Source organism: Anopheles bellator, chromosome 1 (assembly GCF_943735745.2).
Source record: "Anopheles bellator chromosome 1, idAnoBellAS_SP24_06.2, whole genome shotgun sequence".
NCBI lineage: Eukaryota > Metazoa > Arthropoda > Insecta > Diptera > Culicidae > Anopheles > Anopheles bellator.
The window spans coordinates 34,271,948-34,294,583 of NC_071285.1; the positions used below are offsets into that span (position 1 = coordinate 34,271,948).

General features: G+C 46.1%; 1 protein-coding gene across 1 annotated transcript; it reads right to left on the reverse strand.

Moving 5' to 3' along the window:
* On the reverse strand, positions 1 to 22,209 carry LOC131211914 (protein qui-1). Its single transcript, XM_058205600.1, has 18 exons — positions 22,095 to 22,209; positions 21,895 to 21,974; positions 21,662 to 21,796; positions 20,632 to 20,837; positions 19,482 to 19,681; positions 18,285 to 18,456; positions 17,839 to 17,998; positions 15,553 to 16,522; positions 15,257 to 15,457; positions 12,590 to 12,759; positions 12,365 to 12,511; positions 11,984 to 12,281; positions 10,805 to 10,922; positions 7,240 to 7,351; positions 6,968 to 7,150; positions 6,727 to 6,822; positions 694 to 2,331; positions 1 to 573 (listed from the first exon to the last, which is right to left on the reverse strand). The coding sequence occupies exons 1-18, from the start codon at positions 22,207 to 22,209 to the stop codon at positions 1 to 3; spliced, it is 5,574 nt and encodes a 1,857-aa protein (XP_058061583.1).
* Between the last annotated feature and the right edge of the window lie 427 nt (positions 22,210 to 22,636).

Genomic DNA, 22,636 nt, shown 5'->3' on the forward strand with positions numbered 1-22,636 from the left:
TCACTGCATGCGACACGATCGGGAAATGGAATTACGCTTATACTTCTTGACACACATCGACGCCATCTCGTGGCTGAGATTGTCGATCGAGCGAGACCGCCGGCGTCGGCGAACGTGATACTGATCGCTTTCCGGGCTCGACTGTCGGCGGCGCGAGTGGCAGCTGAGCGTACCGAAGGTACAGTGCCGAAACAGGGCCTGCATATCCGTTTGCGTAGAGGACAACTTGAGCGAGGCGTCAGCGGTTTCGCCCGGATCGCCGCCGCTGCCCGTCGGCATCGAGTATTGCTTCTTGAGCAACAACACCTCGCGCAGCAAGTCGGGCTGATGCTGGTGGCACTGGTACCACTGGTGATGGTACGGTTGGTTGTACTGGGTGTTGGCGGTGGCAGAAGAGGTGGTTGAGGAGTATAGACTTGAACAGTTCCATGCATCTACCGAAAGCGAAAAGGGACGCGACGCGGCCTGATGGAGGGCTACCTTCTTCGACATACCTGCGCGTTCCTCCTGGAACTCGTCCTCGTCCGACGAGTCGATCCGGTCCTCGACCAGCGACGATTGGCGTGACAGTGACTTTGGTTTTGCGATTTTTTTAAACGGATGCGAAACGGACATGAAATGAACGATGGAGTAGTCGGATTAGTAGCCGGAAGTAGTCGCCATTCGCTATGCAGTGGCGAGTGCACTACTTACCGCATTCAGTCGGCGCCGTGGCGGGGATCGCTTGTTCCAGAGTGCCTCCAGCTGGTCAAAGTGCTGCGACTGAGCCAGGGCCGCCTGCTCGGGGCCAAGGTTGGCCTGCGACTCCACGTTCTTCGCCTCGGCCAGCTTCGAGATCTCCTCCATGCTGGCGGATACGGAGAAGCGGCGTTTCAGCCGCTCGTCAACCTGTGCCATCATAACGGAGGATGTCAGATGGGCGTACTTCTTCTGCCAGGTGTACGTATCGAGTGACACTTCCTTCTTGAGCAGCCGCCGTGCCGGCCGTTTTGGTCCGGCAGGCCGCAGGTCTTCCACGTCGCGCGCGGGGGCAGAGTAGGTCGGCAGTTTGATGTAGCTGGCCGGTGAATTGTGCAGGCAGATGATGGGCAGGCAGGAGCTGTCCACCAGCTGGACGACGATGCGCGAACACTCCTGGCTGATGTCGAACCGGGTGAACTGCACGTGCAGCTGGAGCGACGTCAGTGCCAGGCCGCGCTTGGTCTCCCACACGATCAGCGTTTTGTCGTCGCTGCCGGAGACGGCCGTTGTTCCGTCGGCCGATACCTTCACGCACGTAACCGGCCCCAGGTGGCCGGCCAGCGTGTGGATCTCCTCGCCGGTGTGTATGTCCCAGATGATGAGGTTCGAGTCCTTCGAGCCGGAAATGACCTGGCTCTTGGTGGTGACGGACACCGCCACGCAACTGACCGCATCCGTGTGGCCAACCAGCACCTGCGCCAGCTTGCCGCCCGTCGTCTGCCACACCTTGAGCGACATGTCGCGCGACCCGGTGATGGTGTACAGCGAATCGGCCGTGATGACGAAGCACGTGATCTCGTCCGAGTGGGACACCGTGTACTTCTCGTCCTCGCGTGTCAGCGACCAAATCCGCAGACTGTTGTCACCGTTGGTGCAAACCGCAAACTTCATGTTGTTCGTCACCGACAGGCATTTGTGCGGGCCTTGGACGCTCTGCAGCACGATGCCCGAGTCGGCAACCCACACGTACAGGCAGCCGTCCCGGTCGGCGGAAATGATGCGCCGCGAGTCCATCATGAACGTAATGGCCGACGTAATGGACGTGTTGTGGCCCTTGAACGTGGTGGTTACCGTGCCGAGCGCCAGGCTCCACACATTCACCGACTTGTCCTCCGATCCGGACGCAACCAACTCGCAGTTCGGGGCGAAGGCTACGCACGTCACGGTGGCCGTGTGGCCCTCGAGGATGCTGGTCAGCTCCGGCGAGCTCAGTTGCCAGATCTGCACGCAACGACTCGAGGCCACCGCGGCCATAGTGGAGTCGCGGGACAGGTCGAAACACAGCACCGGACTAGACGTCGACTGGAGGGCCAACCGGTTGCGGTGGAACTTTTTGAGCGTTTTCTTCTTCTTCGGGTAGAAATTGACGATAGAATCTTCGTTGCGGAATGAGTAGAAGGTGATCTTGTTGCCACCCGCAGTGATCAGGTAGTCGTCCTTTTCCATTACGTACACGGCCGTCACGGCGCCTGGGTTCGGGGGCAGCGAGCGTATGATGCGCCCCGAGTGCATGTCGAAGATCAGCGCACGCGTATCCTCGCCGCCGACGATGGCCCTCTGGCTGTCCATCGCAATGCAGAGCGCTCGTACCTGACGATCGAAATGCATTCCATTAAATTTCGAACGTATCCTCTGCACGAGTCCTTCACGTGTAACAGAAGAAGCATGAATGAAAGAAATCCAATAGACGAACAACTATTGCACGCCGGCGACCTCAGCCAGCAGTCAGCAAGCCAGTGGCAGTTCGTGAAAAGAGAAGCAATCAAATTAAAATCAAACCTATAATAATCCCCCACGAACATGCCCCATAACCGTTGCTCGGTGAAAACGCCCCACACTTGGCCAATCCTCAAAATCCTTGCGGTTTGCGGTGGGGCGTATTATCGTTCGCAGTCCGCATCCTTTGCACAAAACAATGGACTGAACAGTTTAACCCCTTGTCTGAATCTGACCGGGACGGGTTCGTCTGCCTGACGGAGAGTCGTTTAATGGCACCTGCGAACATTTGAATAGAAACTAACCTTAAGCCCGACCAAACCAATCGACCCCGTAGAGCGGTTTGTGGATGGAAGTGAAAATTCTGTAGAAGTGCTTACCGGTTGCTTGCCGGTCTAAACAATCATCAGTCATTTTCAGGTCTCAACCTCGTATATCATTCGTTACTTTACTAATTCTGTTTGGATTACATGACTAAATTGTGTATTTGTAATAAACACAGTTGTACGGCATATCAGACAACAAAATTCGGACCCGAGGAATGATAAATGCTCGAGATATTTGCTACGTGAATTGGGTGAAGCATTTCTAATGGATCTTTAGATCCGTTGGAAACACAAATGAATGAACACAATTGATGAATCTGTATGCTATAGGAACAGAGACTGTTTTGCTCACGACTCGTGTCGAGATGGTCCAAGCCGGGATTATGCAGAATCGTCATAATCCAAGTACTCACATCTGAGACATAGTCCAACAATGACAAAACCGTCTTAGACGCGTCCGCGAGGAAGTGTTTTTTATTGATAAAGTATATAATTAAGGACTCACTAATAATTTTGGTGAAAACTCAAGTTTCTTCAAATTTTTCAAAATTTATATTAGGTTGGCCAAAATAAAATCCATTATTTTTGGGTGGATTGCTGTAGCTGTATTGCTGTATTGGTGGATCGTTTGTAACAGGGTGTTAACAATGGAAGTTGAGAATCAGATCTCAAAACTCTTAAAAACGAAAAAAAATAAACTAAAATCAGATCTATACTAGCGATCAGATCCCGCGATTGACCCGAAATTTCTACAATAAAGGCATCATTCTATAACTTCTATAAAAGAGAAAAATAAAAGACTTCTATGAAGGAGGCATTATAAAGCCAACATATAAATAAATATAAAATGGCAACACAATTTTCCAACAAATCGGTGAATATTTGACGCAACTCGGCCCATCGTAAACATCTTAAATAAAACAGAGGAGGAAGAGTGGACTAATATTTTGAAGCTTAAAAAAAGTTTTGAAGGGTGTGCAAAAACAATGGATTTCTTTTTAGCCAACCTAATATTATTTACAGGTGATATTGCAATAAAAAGATTCGACAAAAGTGTCCGACGTCGATAAAATTTAAAAATTGTTTTCAGAAGACTAAACGGAGTTTTGCTATTATTAAAATTTGATGCTAGGTTGGTGTCACTGGTGTGTAAAATTGACTATCCGCTCGAATTGACTGGAGACCGAAACAGTCATGAAATTAGTTAAAACTTGAGAAACGCAACCATTTCTTACGCCCGGATGCGAATTTGAGGAATAAAACCATCATTAATTTCATTAAAAAACCAAAACAAAACGCCAATACATGGTCGATGACCTAGGAACGGCCAGTTAATAAAGTATTGGACTACTGTCATCGACAATTCGCGTGTCGCTCATGTCGGATGATCCATCTCATGCGTCTTCCGGAAGCACTGTCCATAACCCTAGCAGTTGGCACTCAGCGACAAACATTAATTCCCTTTTGGCGAACACATCACATTGGTGCACCCTCTTCCTGGCGTTCGTTTCGCATTCCGACGACAGTGACAATACCGGACCCCAACCAGGAAAGGCTTTCAGACGCCTGTACCGGTATCCTGCCTATGACGGCATGGAAATCGTGCATCTTAGCACTTTGGCAACACTCGAAGCATCCAATTTCCGCAAAGCCTTTCGCCGCCGCGGAGCTTCACGGTACGGTGCGCTTTAATATCCACTCTGAGCCTTTTTTCCCATTCGCACTAAGTTCCTTCCCGCAAACCCATAATACACACCGGCGAATGGGGAAATCCAATCTCTCACGCTCACCCTTCCTTGGCTCGATTCGAGTCGCGGATCGATCGAGTCAAAGTTAATAAGTTCAGCGGAAAGCACTGAGCAAGCGGAGAGCGACATTCGCGCCAGAATCCGCCAAATGGAACCCCTGCCGGGAACTGGCCCAGCCAGTGCTCACTTCCGTCGTGACCCCGGATTCGGAGACGTACTTTTGCTTCCCATTGTTTTGCTCACACTTCCACCACGAAATAACATTTAAATCCGATTTCGAGACGACACCCTCCGCAATGTCTGCCGCGTACAACGCAAGTACGCCAAAAGGATCTCTTTCAGGTCGGAATCTGTAACCATGCCGTGGCTCACTGGTTCCGTGATTCAAATTGGATCCATTCCTGCGAGCGAAAGGAACGACTCCACCCAGAGCTGTGTGCATGGCTGACGAAGGTGACACATTTTGTGGCGGAAATACACCCGGACGCCCGGAACATGAAGAGCAGCCTTTGATTGCTGAAATGTGACACACGGAGATGAATGCTGTCCCCGATAGTGTGTGTGTGTGAGAGAGACGAAGAGACGGCGAGTTTCCGGTTGTGTTTCAAAAGCCAACGGAACGGAACGTCATCGCGCCGTTGGAGTGACGAATTGATTTGTCATTTATACCGGAATCAGAATCAAACCGCAACCCACTTGCGGTGCGCCATTGATTCGTCTCCGCCTGCCAGCTGTAAGCTGCTCATAATCGTGAATATTTATTGGAAAAGACAGGCGAAAACAATCACAGCGCCGGTGTTGACGTTTTGATCGTTTTCCGATCCGTTCGGGTGACGCAGCGCTCAATGTGTGTCAATGGCAGAAACTTTTTCGCAACGTGCCCAGCATATGCCATGGTTGTGATCAGCCATTTTACTTGTAATTTACTATCATTCACCGTATTTTGCTTAAGAATCGGACTAAATGTATTACTTTTACTTGTAATTTACTATCATTCACCGTATTTTGCTTAAGAATCGCACTAAATGCTTATCGGGAGTTGTTTTTAGAATATCGCAGTGCTGTTAGCGGTTTAAAAAATTAAAAAAGGGCGATTTTGGCTGAACAAGGAAAGAGCGTCGGAGGACTCCAAAAAAGGACGTTCTAAATGGCACCAGAAAGGTGTGATGCATCACAAGCTCTTGAAACATGATGAAAACGTTAATTCAGATCGCTACTGACAACAAATGATCAATTTGATCGATGCGTTGCTCGAAAATTGACCAAAATGCCGTTTCTTGTATTCCGAATGGAGGCGCCAGGTGGGGCTTAAAGACTACTGAACCTGGCGTCTCCATGACCTCCAATGCAAAACTGGTTCAGGATACTATCAAATCACTTGGATGGGAACTGCTCTTCCATCCCGCTGTATTCACCAGACTTGGCCCCTTCCGAATATCATTCATTTTCATCGATGGGACACGTATTGGCTGAGCAGCAGTTCGTTTCCTACGAGGATGTCGAAATTGGATGATGATGTTATATCAAAAGTAAAGCATCTCACAAAACAGAAGATTAATAAAGAGTGAATAAATAACATCTAGAAACGTGATTTATATCTGCTATCTCTCTATCTCTATCTTTTTATCATTAATTTTTAGACCTTTATCGTATGTTATACGTGGATTAACAAGAATTGATCACAAGTCAACCGGTGATATACCATTACGTTAATAGTTTTCTACTAGTATTGAAACTACTTATCATTAATTTAATGAATTAAAAAAAATCAGATTTCATTTGGCTCACTACAGCTTCACCACCAACCACGGTAATCGTAATCAAAAAGCGTTAACTCTGGCACTAAAGTCTGGAGAAAAAAACTTTCACATCCGAATGTTCCGATTTCGATACAATCTGTGCCAACCATCAATAATAAGTCACTGCACTTTTTATCGCATCGACTTCTTGCTCAGCATATTCGAATCGTTCCACCGCATAGTTTGGCAAACATCTCGGCAGCGAACGACGAATCAACCGAGGAAATCAAAAACGTTCCCCGATCGCCGTTCGCATTTGGGGGCGACTTATTGGTGAGTTTGTTTTACGCTCCGATGTCCCGTACCACTCTTTGCGCTTTTTACTTACGCGACCGAGATGAAAGTTTTCCACGTAATTTCCGTTTATAGGATTAGTGCCACCCGTAAGCTGCTTACCTTCGATTTGTGTCCTTTCAGAGCGTGCAGGTCGGTTCCGGTGGTCAGCGAGCGAAGATACAGACCGTTGTCCGCACAGTGCACCAGCAGAAACGTCTACGGAGACCCCGACGATGATGAGATGGTGGAATGATGGAAAACATAGGAACAAAGTGTTTGCGGTCAGGAAGTCGACGGCTCTTTGGGCTATCTGCTCTGGCTGTGGGCTGGGGCTTGTGGCCTCGGTGTCCCAAATACTTACGGAATCACATGAAATCTGGGTGTTCAGTACCGGTTGTGAGAGCTGAATGCAATTCAGCAGCGAGAAGTTTTCCAACGACCACAGGCAAACGGTTGCATCGTGACTGGACGAGACCAGGACCTCGCTCGGATAGCTCACATGAAGCGCCGTCACTGGCCCACGGTGATGATCTATCTTTGTTACCTAATCGAGAACGGAAACATGGAAGCCACCCTGTACAAACAACGAAAGGCAAGATCGTGTAATTTATTCACCGCCACTAAATGTCTTACAAATTTTCCACCATCGAACAGGGCCACGATAATGCTCGAGTCGTCGCTTCCACTGATAAAGTACTTGTTGTCCAAAGCTAGCGTCGCGCATAAGGCAGGAGCAATGTGTTCTCTGTCAGAAAGAGTCAGGAGTAATGAGTGATTTAAAGTGTCCTTCAGCTTATTCTCGTGAAAAGTGGCGTACATACGAAAACGTTGAGCTAAACTGATTACTTATTACTAATTTACGAAGTTTTTCTAGGGAATTTGCTAGAGAGCCTCGAGACACATGCTTTAATTTTATCGTTACGCCAATCAACAACTGCCATTAAAGTTAAAGTAGGAATGTTGCTCTCCTATAGCAATATTTTAAAAGCCAATAAATTGTTTTCACCTCTCGAAATTATTTGCAACTTTGAGCTTCAACAGCTTCGAACGACTACTGTTAATTTCGGTACAGTATACTTTCTTGAAGCTTGAATAGAATCCCAATTTCTGCCTTTTGGTTGGCCACTTTCTCCCTCACCACCAGTGACCTGCCATAAGTCTAGAACGATGGCGCAAGACTACAAATGACAAAATGAAATTACCATTTTCCGCCGTGGCGATGTTAATTGAAAACTTAATATTCTGACGAGAACGGGAACGAGCTGGAGTCAGGCTGCATCGCCTGGCCATCTGCTGTAAAATATGGGCCACTAAGCGAATGGGAGTACGCTGGGGCTTATCAATGCAAATGGAACACAGCGTGCTCCGACGCCCAACTTGCCCGACATCGCCGGCAGATGATGTCATACCGAAGGAACATTGAATATGCTAAAGGCTCTTTTGTGACTCGGTCAAGGCGACCGACAATCGTGGCACAACAAAGCTGCGCCACTCCTTGCGAATAGTTCGCCGTCTAGATCACACACCCGACCCCTGGCCTCCCTTTTACATCCTACAAAGCTTGGCGGCTATTCTGTCGTTCTGTGTCGTTTTCTTCATCATCCTGCCCTTAATCCTTGCTCTGTACTGGCAAAATACGGCGAAAAGAAACCTAAGACCGGCCAAAAGTGCCCCGCATTTGCATCACAAACAGCGCCCATCTGCACGAAAGGTTTGTGAGTCGATTTTTCGTCCCTTTTACGAGGCGTGCAGCACATGTGGCGATATTTTCTAAAGGTTTTTCACTTTTGGGCACTTTGGCCGCCTTCGCACGGTTCGTCGAATTAAAGGGTTTGCCAAAACTAGCTCTAATTTTTGCCACTACGCGTATTTTTTCTTCGTCGTGCACAAAACTAGGAATCCTTTGGAGAGTTGTACACCGTCGTTCCGATTTAGTTTTGTATTCATAGTTTGCAAAGAGCCATAAAATATTACCGGATTAAGTGTAACATAAAGTGGAGATGTCAAAATAGAAGGCCAGAAAATATGCTTTTGGGTTATTGACACAATTTTCAACAACTATTAGTGCTCAATACTGGCAGCTTTGATTCCACCCCGACAGCTACTGAGTCAGGTTCAACAACAAATATAATCTCAAGATCAATATCAGTCAATAATATAAATATGTAGCCTCACACATTTTCTCATTTCTTTTAAAACTTATTTCTCTTCCGACAATTATCTTCTGTCGACGGTATCGATTTATAGCAAAACAGCAGTGGACTCACATCTGTGTTTTCTTGATCATCATATACCTTACCAATGACCATTCATTTAAAATGAATATATTAAGGAGAGAATTTATTCAATATCGATTCTAATGTATTCGATTCGAATGTATTCGATAAAACGGAAATGTGAAAACTCCACATAATTTCCGGAAAATTCATTATGCATTCTGTATAAAAGTACGCGGTTTTCATCGCTCATTCAATCGCTCAATTCGTTGTGTCGCATCAGGTACATTTTGCGTTTGAGTTGTGTTTCTAACCGAATTTCTTTGGCGAAACTGTTTCGCTCAAAACAAAAATATACCATACCATATCATAGTCAAATTAAAAAAAAGATCATCACTACATTCATAATTTATCTTGCTCAAGCGATTTAAGAACTACTGAAGTTGAAGAAAACCTTGCTTAAATTACGGCATTGGCTTCGAAAATTGGGATACCTACAACTACAGACAAGAATGGTTTCGAATGAGCTTCTGAAATGATTCACTTTAAACTCAACTCAACTCAACTAGATGAAAAGAATGTATCGCCTAGATATGATCTCCTGGGACGACTTCATATTCCCCAAACTGTTATTTCGAGAGACGAGTTTTGGATCGATTAAACGCAAGTGTAATGCTTTGGGTTGACCTTACTTTGATGAGCCGTTTGTGGTTTTTTATCGGTAGTTTGCTTGAGCGAATGTGTTTTCTACTCATTACTACCCATTTGGGATATACCTTTGCCGGAAGTTCAATAGTCAATCATTGTGCCTGTTGCGTCTGCTTCTGAAGGGTACCGTTAACAGTCTATGAACCGGCTTTTTACCGTTACCGTTGCTAAGCATCACTCAGGAGAATTTGGGTTGTGAGGTTGTAACGCAATTGCAAAGTCTCCTTAGTCGTCGCGTTACGATGAACATACTTTTTTCGAAGTACGCAAAGTGCGTTATCATGGTATTATCGATTTTCAGTCCCTGCAAGGAACACATACTAATAGGTTCATTGGAAAAGTAACATACATTGGGGGTTTTCGTTCCGCACCCAGCGTGGTGCCGTTTCATTAACAGCGATCTGTCTTGCTTCGACACGATTGGCTTCGTTAGATGTTTGCTGTTGCGGATCTTCACTGAGCTGAAGAAACCAAATTCACGCACCAAATCCTTCGCAAAGCGTCCCGCTCTTTGAACAAAAATATACCTTGGCAGCTACGAATATGCAAATTGGATTTCTCATTCAAATCCCTGCTGACACGACCAATTGCTGCTCGCACGTACCGTGCGAGGAGCCTTGCTCTAGGTCCTTGCTCTTCACCTTACAACGGCAGCGGGGCACCACCGGAAAAGAAGAGGGTCGATGATTTGCCACCTTAGCATGTTAGAAACTCATTAATTTCTCAAATTTCAGCGTTCCACCACCACCCCCCGAACTGGTGCGATTCCTTTGACGTGACCCTGACTCCTTTTTTCTAACACGACTCGCCCTATGGTGGACGAAAATGCGAAAAAACCTGGGGACAGCACCCTTCGGGGCGCTGGAAGTTTGATTTATGGGTATGGCAGAAAGGCAAGACATGTGGTAATGCTGATGACACAACGCAGGGAGTGATAAATCGTACGCCCGAACGATGAAGTAGAAACTTATTGTGCTTTCATTTGCATGTCGACGTCAAGGAATGGCCATGGTACCGCATGGTCCTCCCATATCCGATATCTCAGCTCTTCTAAGTTCTATGCTCAGGTTCGGTGTGGTTTCATGTTCAAACTATTGTAACAAGATCGAGTGGTCCCCAACACAGGGCGCAACATGCAAATCACACGCTGTGCACATTCCAAATGCTGCCAGAAGGCTCCTATAAGATTGTTGTTCATTTTGAGGCCAGTTTCAACGCCAAAATGTGCATTACATGGTTTGTGTTTCTACAAAGATGCACCATTGTGCCCTTACCGTAATCTCAGCTTTATTGCCAACGTTTTCATGTCCCAGACGATAACGGAAGTATCCTCGGACGCCGTGACCAGATATTGCGATTGGACCTTCATGTATGTAACCGGACCAGTGTGACCTACACAAAAGACAGGAATGGAAAGTGAAACATACGTTGATTTGATCTTGTGTTGAAAGCAATAAAATACGTTGTCTTTGCCGCTAAACAGACATATCTACAACCCATGACAGTTCACGTTTCCGAAAACTCCCACTAGTTATCTATTCCTGCACCTGCTATTGTCTATCACTGTCGTATTATTCCTACATCATGATGTTGTTTATTTGAACTAGGCAAACTTTTAGTTACAAGCTGCACTTAAATATTTGCATATTCATCCACAAATCCTTATTAACGATTTAGCGCCTATTAAACTTACGAAACTGTTACGTACCCTTAATGGAAAATGATCTTTTTTGAAATACAGTATCAGCAGCCGGGTAAATAAATATAAATCAACAATGCGGTTGTCAACGCAAGGAACTTACTTTCGAAAAATTAGCTAATTTTTTAGAAACCTTGTATCATTTTTCAGCGATACTTTAACATTAACAAATGAATGCTAAATACATGCACACAAAAAACCATAACGACGATTTGAGCGTACGTATGTTAACTTTAAGCGGTTTACCTTCTGCTCGGGATTGAAAAGATTCATGGTGTCGGCCCTCGGTTCTGTGCTTTCCGTCCTTCTAATTAAAACCATTCAAAGCTCACTTTAACCCTCTTCACAACTTTCACAACAGGACAAAAAATAAATATTAAAGCTATATGCAAACACTATGCAAATTGCTTAATCAAAAGGATCCGGATAATATTTGAATTAAACGCCCGTTTGAAATGTGTTTCCAGTTTCTTCCGTTATTGCTTTTAGCAAGACTCTTTCTCGTTCTATTTCTATCTCTCTCTTTCTCTCTATCTTTCTCTTTTTCTCTCTCTCTCTCTCTCTCTCTTTTTCACTCACGAAACCGAAAAGCAATTGAGTGATTCCGGTGACAAGTAGCGGAGCAGGAAATAAACTTTGTTAAGTTAATTTTTATTTGAATTATCATACTATCTTTCCAGTTGGTGCTTTGGAGCTGTTTCATGCAATTTAATTTGGTAAGTAGTGTTAAAAGCATGTCACTACGTTCACTCACCTTTGAATGTGTGCACTAAGTTATTGCTCATTATGTGCCACATTTGCGGATCGCCAACCTTGGGCGATAGAATGAGGTGTTGCTTGGACGGTGATACAGCGATGCACCGGACAGGTCCCGGGCCCGGCACGGTCATGCATCGTATTTGGCTGGGAAGCGGGACCGGAAGCCACCCAGTTAACGGCACCAGTAGCGGAACGGTGTACCCATCGCACCACGCTGTCGCCGACTGCACTGTAACACTCAGCAGTGCCTGGGGTCCTTCATGGGCCGAGACTGACTTCAACCAGGATATAAGCTGCGAAGAGGGACAACAACGCCGGAAGTTGGAGTGACCCAGAGAAAGAAAGAGAGAGAGAGAGAGAAAGCGTGCGCTCGTACCTGTGCCCCAAGTTGCATCGGATCGCGGGTCAGTACATCGCTCGACTTCCGGATCGTGTAGTACACCAGCTCGATGTCTCTGTCCAGGATGTAGCAGCGAACGTGCTCGATTAGGCATCGCAAATAGCTTATGGACACCGTTTGCACCTGGGGATGGCATGTTTCAATAATAGTGACGAAGTTACTTGTGGTTACTCCGGAGTAAGCAGTCCTGCAACAACCTACCGCAGCGAGCAGGAAGTCGAAGTTGCACACTGCAATCTCTTTGAGCTTTTTAGTGTCCTCCGACTTAATCAGATGATGCCACGCTTCCTCCACGTGCCGTATGCTGTAGGAGATGTCCGGACCAAGGCTCAAAACTTGCGTTACGTTGTCATCCTGTTGCGTTTGCATACCTTGGAAGAATGGAAGGAACGAAAGTTTTGGAACACCTAAATTTTATGATTGAGTTTTTACCGTGGCTTGATGCAATCAGGAGATGCAAGAAAGGTGCTTCGTGAATGTTGTCACATAATGCAACATCAACTCGTAATGAAGTTGAAAGTTGAGTTTAATAAAGTTCGAACCACAAAAAACCCTCAGGCTATCGCACCAGAAGTGAATCCGAACTACCTGCGTGAACCATTCAAATATATTTTGGAGTAACTTTAAATACGTTTAACTGTTCCACAGTTTAACTGTTCCACAGTTTAACTGTTCCAAAAACTTTGTATTCCACAATTCATTCAAACTCACCGCTCCAAATGGTGGTTAAACGTACGAACTTTTTTCGACCTCAAAAACCGTACCGGATAGGTGATTATTCGATAAAAGGTACATTATCATTCACAATCTCACGCCACCCCTGGGGACAACCTTAAAACAGGGAGGAACAAAATTGAATCTAACGACTATGACCGGCAGTTACCTTATTTTCTTTTTTATTAAGCCTCGGTGATTAATAAAAAAAACATTCATCTGCGGTGCCTTTCGACAGGGTGAAAATGGGACGTACATTGTGCTCAGAAAAGGGACCCTGCTCAAGAAACATCTTTCTTCCGGAACGCCCAAACACAGTGCGATAATCAGGCACCTTAAAAAGTCTGACACCTTTGAATGACCCTGAAAGGCGACGAAATGATCGCTTTTTTCATCCCGCTGTTATTGCGTATACATTATGCTGTGACATAAACTAACAAGAGCTCCGTACTTGGAGGGTCATGCAACAGATTGAGAACTGAACCGAGGGCGCGTAGCGCTTTTACGATTCATTAAATGATGGGTGAGACACTCGAATGTTTTGCAAATCTGGCGACGGGGATCTTTTCATGTTGACGGTCCTTAACCATGACTTACAATATCTCTGCCCAGCGGTCGCTTTTTTGTATAATTAAGCTGCCCTCAGTTCTCGGCAATTGATTTTCAGGTTAATACTTTGAGATGAAGTCCGAACCGCGTCTACCACTGCAGCAATGTCCTTCGTAGTTTTCAATCACATAGGGGAACTTTCCATGGTTAATACAATTCCAACATCTGCTGCAGCCTTGTATTGCCATCAAAGAAGTTCTAGACATTCTAAGGATTCGACTGCATTCATTCCGGAAAAACGCTTCGTTCAATTATATTATTATACAAAAAAAAATGTGACGTATAGTGTCTAGAGATTGAACATGAAACCTTGTTTCTCCCTTCGTTCCCAACCAATTTAGTTTTCCACTTGCGTCTCCTTCTACATGTTGGCATTATTTACGTCTATCCGCCGTATGTTAACGCATGGATTCATGAACTGTTTCCGACACTTAATTTTCATCCCCGTTACGGGCCGATTCACAGCTTTGTTGCTATATAGGTTCAGCCGTAATTAATTCTAACCATTTGCACTATTGTTCAGCAGTTTCCATTTATGTTAATACTACACCTAGGAACAAAAAATAAAAACCAGCAACGAGTAACCTGCCGCGAGTCACCCGGTTCGAATGGAGGATCAAACCGAACAGAAGCATACAACCGTGCGAAACAATGCCCCAGCACTTTCCTATTTTGTTTACCTAGACGTAATAACGAAAGCTTCCGGCTATTGTTTCGTGTGATACCTGCAGAAGCGCTGTGCTGAAGGGGATTGAAACTGTGTCTAGGGACCAAGTTTTTCATACCCGTACCCATTGTGTTGTCTATTGTTAAAGCCAATAAAAATGAAAAGTTCAACTTCTACCGCCTTCGCTGTCGTAGCAGACTCAATGAGAGGCCCCGGACAAAGAGAAAACATTCAAGTTCTTTCTTCGTGAAGGTAACAAAATTCAAGTGCTTCTTTCAACTGCTTCAGAATACACGATAAGAAATAACCTCTGATAGCACTACTGTTGATGATACTAACAATGTGCCTTGTTCTAGTACTCGATGAGGAGCCTACATTTTGTCAGTCTCCGTGTAGTGAAATATGCGTTCATCATCTGTCCATTTAGGCTCGAAAAATGGACAAGTTGTGGAATTTCCAAAGTTATCAAAGATAAAAGTATATTATTGTTTAAAATTGGTATTAGCAAAACGGGAAAATAATGTTGAGACACAACTAATTATATGTGCTCATCCGTAAATATTTTCCCGATGTAACCCTTCTTGCAACAATATCGTCAAGGCGCAGTCCTGCAAGTACGATTAATTGGACAATCGAGACAAATGGATCGAGTGTCTTTGCATGCACAGCATAATTACAATGGCTCGAATTAGGAAACAGTTGAGGTATTATGTCAGATGACATCGTCATTTTTATAGTTTCAGGCCAGACCAGGCATGTGGGTAAACTGTGTATTGTGTGAGGACGGGCTTATGCTCCCTGCAGCGGGGCGCTCCCCCCGGAACCCATTGAAACTTCATGCACTCAATGCACCTTCGCCGTTTGGACCGTGTACTTACTCGACTTTCGACTGTGCTGCGCGGTCGACATATCCTCGCTGTCGTCCGTGTCAGGAGGGAAGAACAGGTTCACCAGCTCGGAGTGGATGGTACGGGTAATGTCCGGCGTCATGTAGCGTGCCTTCGTTATCTCCGCACATATGCTGTGCCGCCACACAATCAGCAGCTTACCGGACATAAGTTTCTCTCGCAGTATAAGTCCTGCGAACGGGAGTGTGGGAACCGCCGTGGGGTACGACGAGGTCAGTACGACACCAACACGCGGGGCGCACTAATTTGCCGAAAGTCATACATACTCATTTGATTGCGAATCGTGCGAAATGTGGAAAAGTTGAAATCTCCCTCGCGGCTATCGATGACTACGTCGGCATCCTGAGTCGGCATCACCAGCTCCAGCAGCTCGGTCTCGGTCAACCCGTACTCCGAGCAGGTTATGTAGACGGCCAATCGGCTGAAACCCTTCACCCCGAAGCGCTGCTCCATGGCATCAAACATTCCGTTCACGAACTGGGCGAATGTTAGGTCGGCACCGGCACCAGACGACTCCCCGGCACCGCCGCCGACCACCGCCGCGGTCGCTGAGCGAAGATCCGCTTTCGACCAACGGCGCACTAGGGTTTCGTTTTGCTCCAGCGAGAGATCGAAAAAGTAGTCTAAACATTTGAAGCGCTCCTTCTGCATGGGCGTCAGCTTCAGCGATTCGATCGGCACGGTGGTGCTCACCACGAGGAACACGTTCCACGGCAAGCTGATGGGGAGCCAGGAGAGGGCGGCCACGATGTCGCAGTCCAGCGGATGCAGCCGGTGCAGATCGTCGATGAACAGGAAGAGTATCTCGTTGTGCAGATCCTCGCAGTGCTTCAGCAGGTTCTGGAACCAATTGTTGATGTACAGCGGATCGAATGACGCATCCTTCGGCAGGTAGCCCTCGGGAATGTTCAGGATGATAGCCAACTGCTGACAGACGACGCGCAGCAGCTCCAGGTTGTAGGCCGACCGTGGCGTGGCGGACGCGTACCGTATGACCCGGTGAACCTTGGTGTGTTCGAACCAACCCGTTAGCTGCGTGTAGATGTGCGACAGCAGGGTGCTCTTGCCGCTACCGTGGGCACCGTAGATGAAGTACGGCGGATGTCGGCTACCGGAGCGGAAGTTCATCTGTACGTTCTGTCGTATCCGCTCCGGAACCTTGGAGGAGATGTATTTGTTTGCACTCAGGTGCTCATTCAAATTCATTATGTGCGTAGAGTGTTCGTGAAATATTTCCTGGACGATAAAAGAAGAAAAAGAAACAGTTGTATTAGAAGAAGAAGGTAACGTAATAAATATAAATTATACTTGTAGCTTCGAAAAATGAATTGGTTAGTGAAGTGGTTATCGGTATGTTACACGAAAAACGCGAATAAATTAAAAAACTGATGAAAATGGTTCTTTATGTATCATGACTAGTTTGTCAAACCAATAGCACTATGCTGTGTATTGCCATATTTTTATACTTATCTCAGCTAAGTCACTACAACATGCTTTCACGAACACCTTAACCCATCAACGTGGGTTCCCGCGGATCGCACTTAAAGAATGCTCGTCATAAACAACCGAATGTGTCAACCATTTTTCAATGACACCACACGTGCGACTAATCGAGGCAGCCTCATAATCCCACTGATAAACTGGGCTTAACACTTCCAAAGATTTTCACCGAGCATCTGTTGATAGCGTCCCGAATTGTACATTCCTTTCACAAGCACACTCTTCTATGTGTTGCTACTAATGGCACGATATGTTCAGCTCTGGCGGTTCCAGATACTCTAGCGTTGACAGATTTTCCTGAACTCATTGAAAAACGATTTATCGGAAATGTTAGATTGCCTGATTGGTCCCGGACACGATTGGTACGAATCGCTTCTGCAACGTACTTTTCTAGGTAATAGCAAAGTAATAGCAGCAATTTCCGCTCTGATGTTAGCTTTCACTTCTTCAATAGTCTTCGGTTTGCTGGCCTTTAAATAGCACCGCAGAAAGAAGTTGGAAAAATCACAACAATAAACACGCACAATTTTCACAGTGGTCCAATTATTGATGGTGATTATTTTCAATGTAAAGTCCTACAATTTCAGTCGGTAAATTGATACATTGACGTTTTAGAATTTGACTGATTTGTCAAAATCGACTAAAAATTGGCAGTCATTTGACATTTCAATCTCTAAGTCTTAATGGAACACCCTGTAGTAACAACGATTTAACTAAAATTCTACGTTACTGTTGCGTTGAAACGAAAACAATCCATGTTTTATATATTTAAAAGCTTATGCGTGTGCGCTTAAAACAAATTGATATGTGTGTTCCATTTTGGATCCCACGATCCGTGTTCATTGCCAAGATTGCTGGCAAAAATGTGGTGTGTTCGAGTTGGAAGAAGCTCCCCGTGGAAATCCAAAACAAACAGGAATAAGCACAACGAGCACTGGATAAAATGCAGCTCGCCGGGGATTATGGGCCACATAATACGAAAGTAGCACACCGGTTCGCGAAACATAAACTCATTGGGCTGCGATTTGCGGCTCTCGGTTCAATTCACTCACCTGTACGGTTTTTTTGCGCCCCTTGCCCCCGTTGGGGTCCTTGGCCATGTCCTGATCGATGGAAGCCTTCATCATTTCGAACAGTTTGTTCTTAAAGCCCGTCAAGTAGAGATCGTGGCACTCCAGCTCCGGGTCGATTCCATTTTCCGCCCAATCAACGCTGCACGGTGTCGGGTCCCCGGTACGGTAATGAAAACATCGGCGCAGAGAGAAAATATCGGAAAACGCCAGCGGGCCCGTAGAAATATAAAGCAGAAAAACAAACAAAATGCTTTGCAAATGAATATTCAGTTTGGGTTCCTTTTTTTGCTTCACATTCTGACGTCACCGAAGAATGGCGGATGGATGAAAACAAAAAACAGATCCCGAACCGTAGTGAGCAGGATGCGGTTCATAAACAGGTAGAACCAGGGAGACCGTTCGCACCAACGGCGGGCGCTACTTACATTAGCGTCTGTTGATTGCTGGCCGGTAACGCTGCCACTAGCCTGGCCGCCAGCTGCTCGATTCCAGGTGAGCTCGAACCGTCGCCGTCATGGTCGTCCTTGCCGGTGGACCCGTTGTCCGGTTGGTTCTGCCAGTGGCGAAAAAGTGCCAAAATGCGCCCCGGAGAGCTTGCTAAGGGCGGACGTTAGCGAGATGGTGGAAAAGGCACGGGAAAAGATGGATGAATGGTTAATGGCGTGCCACGCAGCAGAGCTGATTATCTATTTATTTAGGTCGCTTTTCTGCGTTCGTGAGGGGCATTTTTTATGAGCAAGAATGGCGAATGAGCCAGAGCGGGCAGTTTATGAACATTTTCGCGGCGCTAAATGAAGCTAAAACGTTCGCAGGACACACAACTTCGCCTTGCTCAGCGACATGCAAACTTTTCCGTTTTGCGCTGCACGACTCCGATGAATTTGGACATACTCTCCATTACAACAATGTCGCTGTACGTTCTTTAAATAACAGATTTCGTAGGAAACGTTAAAAATAATCTAGCAGAAGCAGCAACCATTTTAACGCAATTCTTTGAAATTCGCTAAAAAAAATCGAACAAACTTGAACCGTTATTGCTCAATTACGTTGAAACGGAATCGATCGAAGTCGGAACCTCTGATTGTCAACTCGGGCATTGTAAGCTGTACCATTGGCGGTCCATTGCCGCCGGAGGCGCCACTTATCAATTACAGCATGCTCCACGCGAACGCACCGAACGCTGGTCAATAATACTGCCAGTTAATCGAGCACCCGAGCCATAATGGGGACACTAAGTGGACACGTTTCGTGCATTGTGCGAAAAACGACAACAACCGATTTCCATCAAACTCTCAATTAACCTGTCGACGTGACGCGAACGCATGATTGGGCGATAATCCGGATCGGTACAAATTAATTACGCGGGTCGGCCGTTAATACATCGACCAAGGCTGAGAGTGACCATAGAATAAATGTCGGAACCACCTGTGCGTGCATTTTGCGCGAATTAAAGGGTGTGGTATTATATTGCAATATTCATATAAATATTGCTCGATCCTTGCTATAACATTGCAACCTTTATTGCTCAGAGAATATCGCATGGCAGAAACATCGTCATCAGGTGTCGCTTCGGAGAACGCCGTCATGCAAAGCATAAGGCATGCGGCCTGCAATTCACTTACCTAAACCCTTATCAATTTCCCGTGCGATAGCTCTGGTTTTCAGTCGTTTCAGATTATCACAGAAATGCTGCTCGCCGAGGTCCGTTTCGGCGGCGGTCGAGTTCTTTCCCTGGGCTGCCCGTAGAATGTCGTCAATTTTCGTCTCCAGCAGGACCCGCAATTGTTGACTTTCCGCGGCCCACTCGTCCCGGTCAAGTGTCCTGCGTTGGGGAAGAAACAGGAAAATGATGGTTAATAAAAGTGTGTGTGCCCCGTGACCAAACCGGATTACGTCACTGCCAATCTATGCGAGGTCGGTACGCACACACAGATACCGTCGACAGAAAATCACTCAGCTCCCACCGGAAACGTATGCAGAGGCTACTCGATTCGGTTTCATCCACGCCAAAAGGTAGAGATAAAGTGTTTGAGTTTCATTTACCAAACACAAACGAATTGTTGCAATTCTATCGATTCGTCGTCTCGACGGCGGGCGGATTACTTGCGGGCTAAGTTAACTGACTATCTTAACCCAGTGCCAGATTACTTTTGCTAGCCCAAGAGCAAACAACTTCAATTTTCCTGAGATCGACTTGGCCATTTGGTAAGAAACGGCTTCATTGAGGGCAGCACCTGATTGTGGTTTTCCTGAAAAGCTTATCTGCTTCGAGCCTTCCGGTCAACAGCAATCATTTGATCCTGTTTTCTATTCAAACCATATCCATCTTTTCTCTTTATTTTAGCACGTCTCTCCGCTGGAGTCTTTTAATAAATAAATTCGATCAAACTTTTGGGCAGGACTCCAAAAAAACGCGGAACGAAACGGATCCCATTAAGTTAATTGAATTCATCTGCTTCTGCTTCCTATTACTAAATCCTCTGCTTGCAGAATAGATGCCATCTCCGGCGTAAATATCGCAACTCGTAGAAACGGTGCGATGCGTCTCCATTTCGTTGATCAACAAAAATATCAACGACCGCAGGCTGAGAATATTTTCAATCGGTTCCATCGGAGCCACTAGCCTGCGCTGTCCTCAATAAAAATAATCAATCCATCATCATCGTCCACGATCCGACCCGTCGTGCCCTCTTCCTGCCGTCACGGGCACAAACACAAACAGACAGTGCAGAAATCATATCGACCCAGAAACCGAAATGGAATTCAACCCACCTGTAGTCCGTGGCCAGCCAGTAACATCCTTCCGTGTCCTGCTCAACCGGTGTCGTCCGCCCGTTCGTCCCCGGGCAGCTCGTGGTGTACCATTTTCGTAGGCATCGGTTTTCGGGCTCGGTAGATATGTTCGACAGCGCCTCGAATACGGTCGGGTCGAGTTTGGTGGGCAGTAAAAAATGGCCCACACGTGACCCGAGCAGTACCTGTTGTCGGAGGGATGGACCGAAATCCGAAACAAACGTAAGAGACGTTCCGGAAATACCAATCATGCAGCGTTGATAAACGACGACGGTGACGGCGGCAGGGACAAACTCATAACGCTTTCGGCCACCTCTCAGCTTGGCGCAACGACATCAAACGAAAACTAGATGGGAATGGTCGTACATTTGCACTGTGAACTCGTGCAACTCTTGACCAGATTTTGTGACTTAAACAAGCTCAAGACCTACACAACTCTAGCGCCAAATAAGGTACTTTCTCAAATGCTGCTTAAAGCATGACTGGACGGATTCGCGCTAAGGTGAGCATGTATCTTACTTTTTTAACGCCACTCGGGAAGGACGAAAACAAACGATCCCATGTCCCGTAGTCTGCCATTTTGTACCAGTCATAAATCATCATTACGGAAGCATATTCATTTCGTTCGAAATTCTACCTCATTCATCCGTGCGATAGCCTTAGCTTTTGCTGGCTCATCGACGAGTCCACTTGTGACGGAGCACTTTTCTCGCTTCCGTCCGCAGGAATGCTTCGTGCAAGTGACCGAGAAAAAAGGAAATGCTTTAACTTTCTTCACACTAGCCATGCTTACGCAATCTCCTCCAGCGCGCTCGTTGCTGATAAATCAATTCAATCGTTCGGAAGAGAAACATGCCATTACGAATCAATCTCGCCAGGGAGGCAGAAGAACAGAAATCCTTCTGCTCGTGATGCTGATCCTTGGTGACGGGTCAACTCGGGACAGTGGAAGTTAAAAGAAAAACGCTTGAAAAGCGGCGAGTCGTCATCACAGGGGCCGGCCACTTACGATTAAAAATATGCTCTTCGAAACGGATTGACACGTTTCGATCTCATCCAGATGATCCTCGAGCACGTACGGGTCTAGGTCCACGGCCGTCAACCCATCGCTGCCGGTTCCGAAGTGGATGTCGACTATTTCAACCTGTCGGTGAGAAGCAAATCGGCGTGAAAAGTATGCAAAGTGGAGCAACGCTGACAAATGGCGCCGCATGGGAGGATTGGTGGAAAAGGATCGATTACCTCGATTTGTCTGTCATCGTAGAGCGATTGTAGATCCGGTCCAATCACTTCCAGCAATAATCGGCGCTCTTCTTTGAAGTCTGACAGCAAAGAAATAGGTTGTTTTAAATTAAAGCATTATAAGCGGTGTTGAGCGTTAACCAAAAATCATCACGAAAGTGTCGTCGGTGAGGTAGCGTTGGGTTTAAGCTTAAACTTACCATCTTTCAAGCTTGCTATGTAAATCTTTATAATTCGCGGTGATGGCAGCTTTGTGTTCTCATTGTGATGGCCGCGAAGAGCATTGAACACTGCGTCCTCTATGGCAGCGGCCATGCTGATTGCATTAGTCTTCGCGTCCGCGCTTGTGTGCGTTAAGCTCCAGTTGGTCGAGAATTAGATGCCATGAGGGACACTGGATAATGAAACTTTCCTCGTCTCCTCTCGCCAGGGGCTGATTATGCGCTCGATGCAATCGGCTCGGTGAAAATTACATCGGCTCGGTGAACAATTTATTGCTCACGGTGTCCGCAGGCTACACCAGAGATGCTCGATGACGCCATTCTGCGAAAGAAACCGGCAAACGGAAGCATTGAAAATCGGATGCAAATAAAATACCGAGCGGAAATTGATTTATGTTAAGTTTTGTTTCTGCCATATCGATCGATAACGTCGCGAAAAAATTATTGCCAGTTTTTAGAGAATTTAAACAGGCATTTGGTTTAAAGTAGAATAGTAAAATTGATGAAAAAGTGTAAGAATT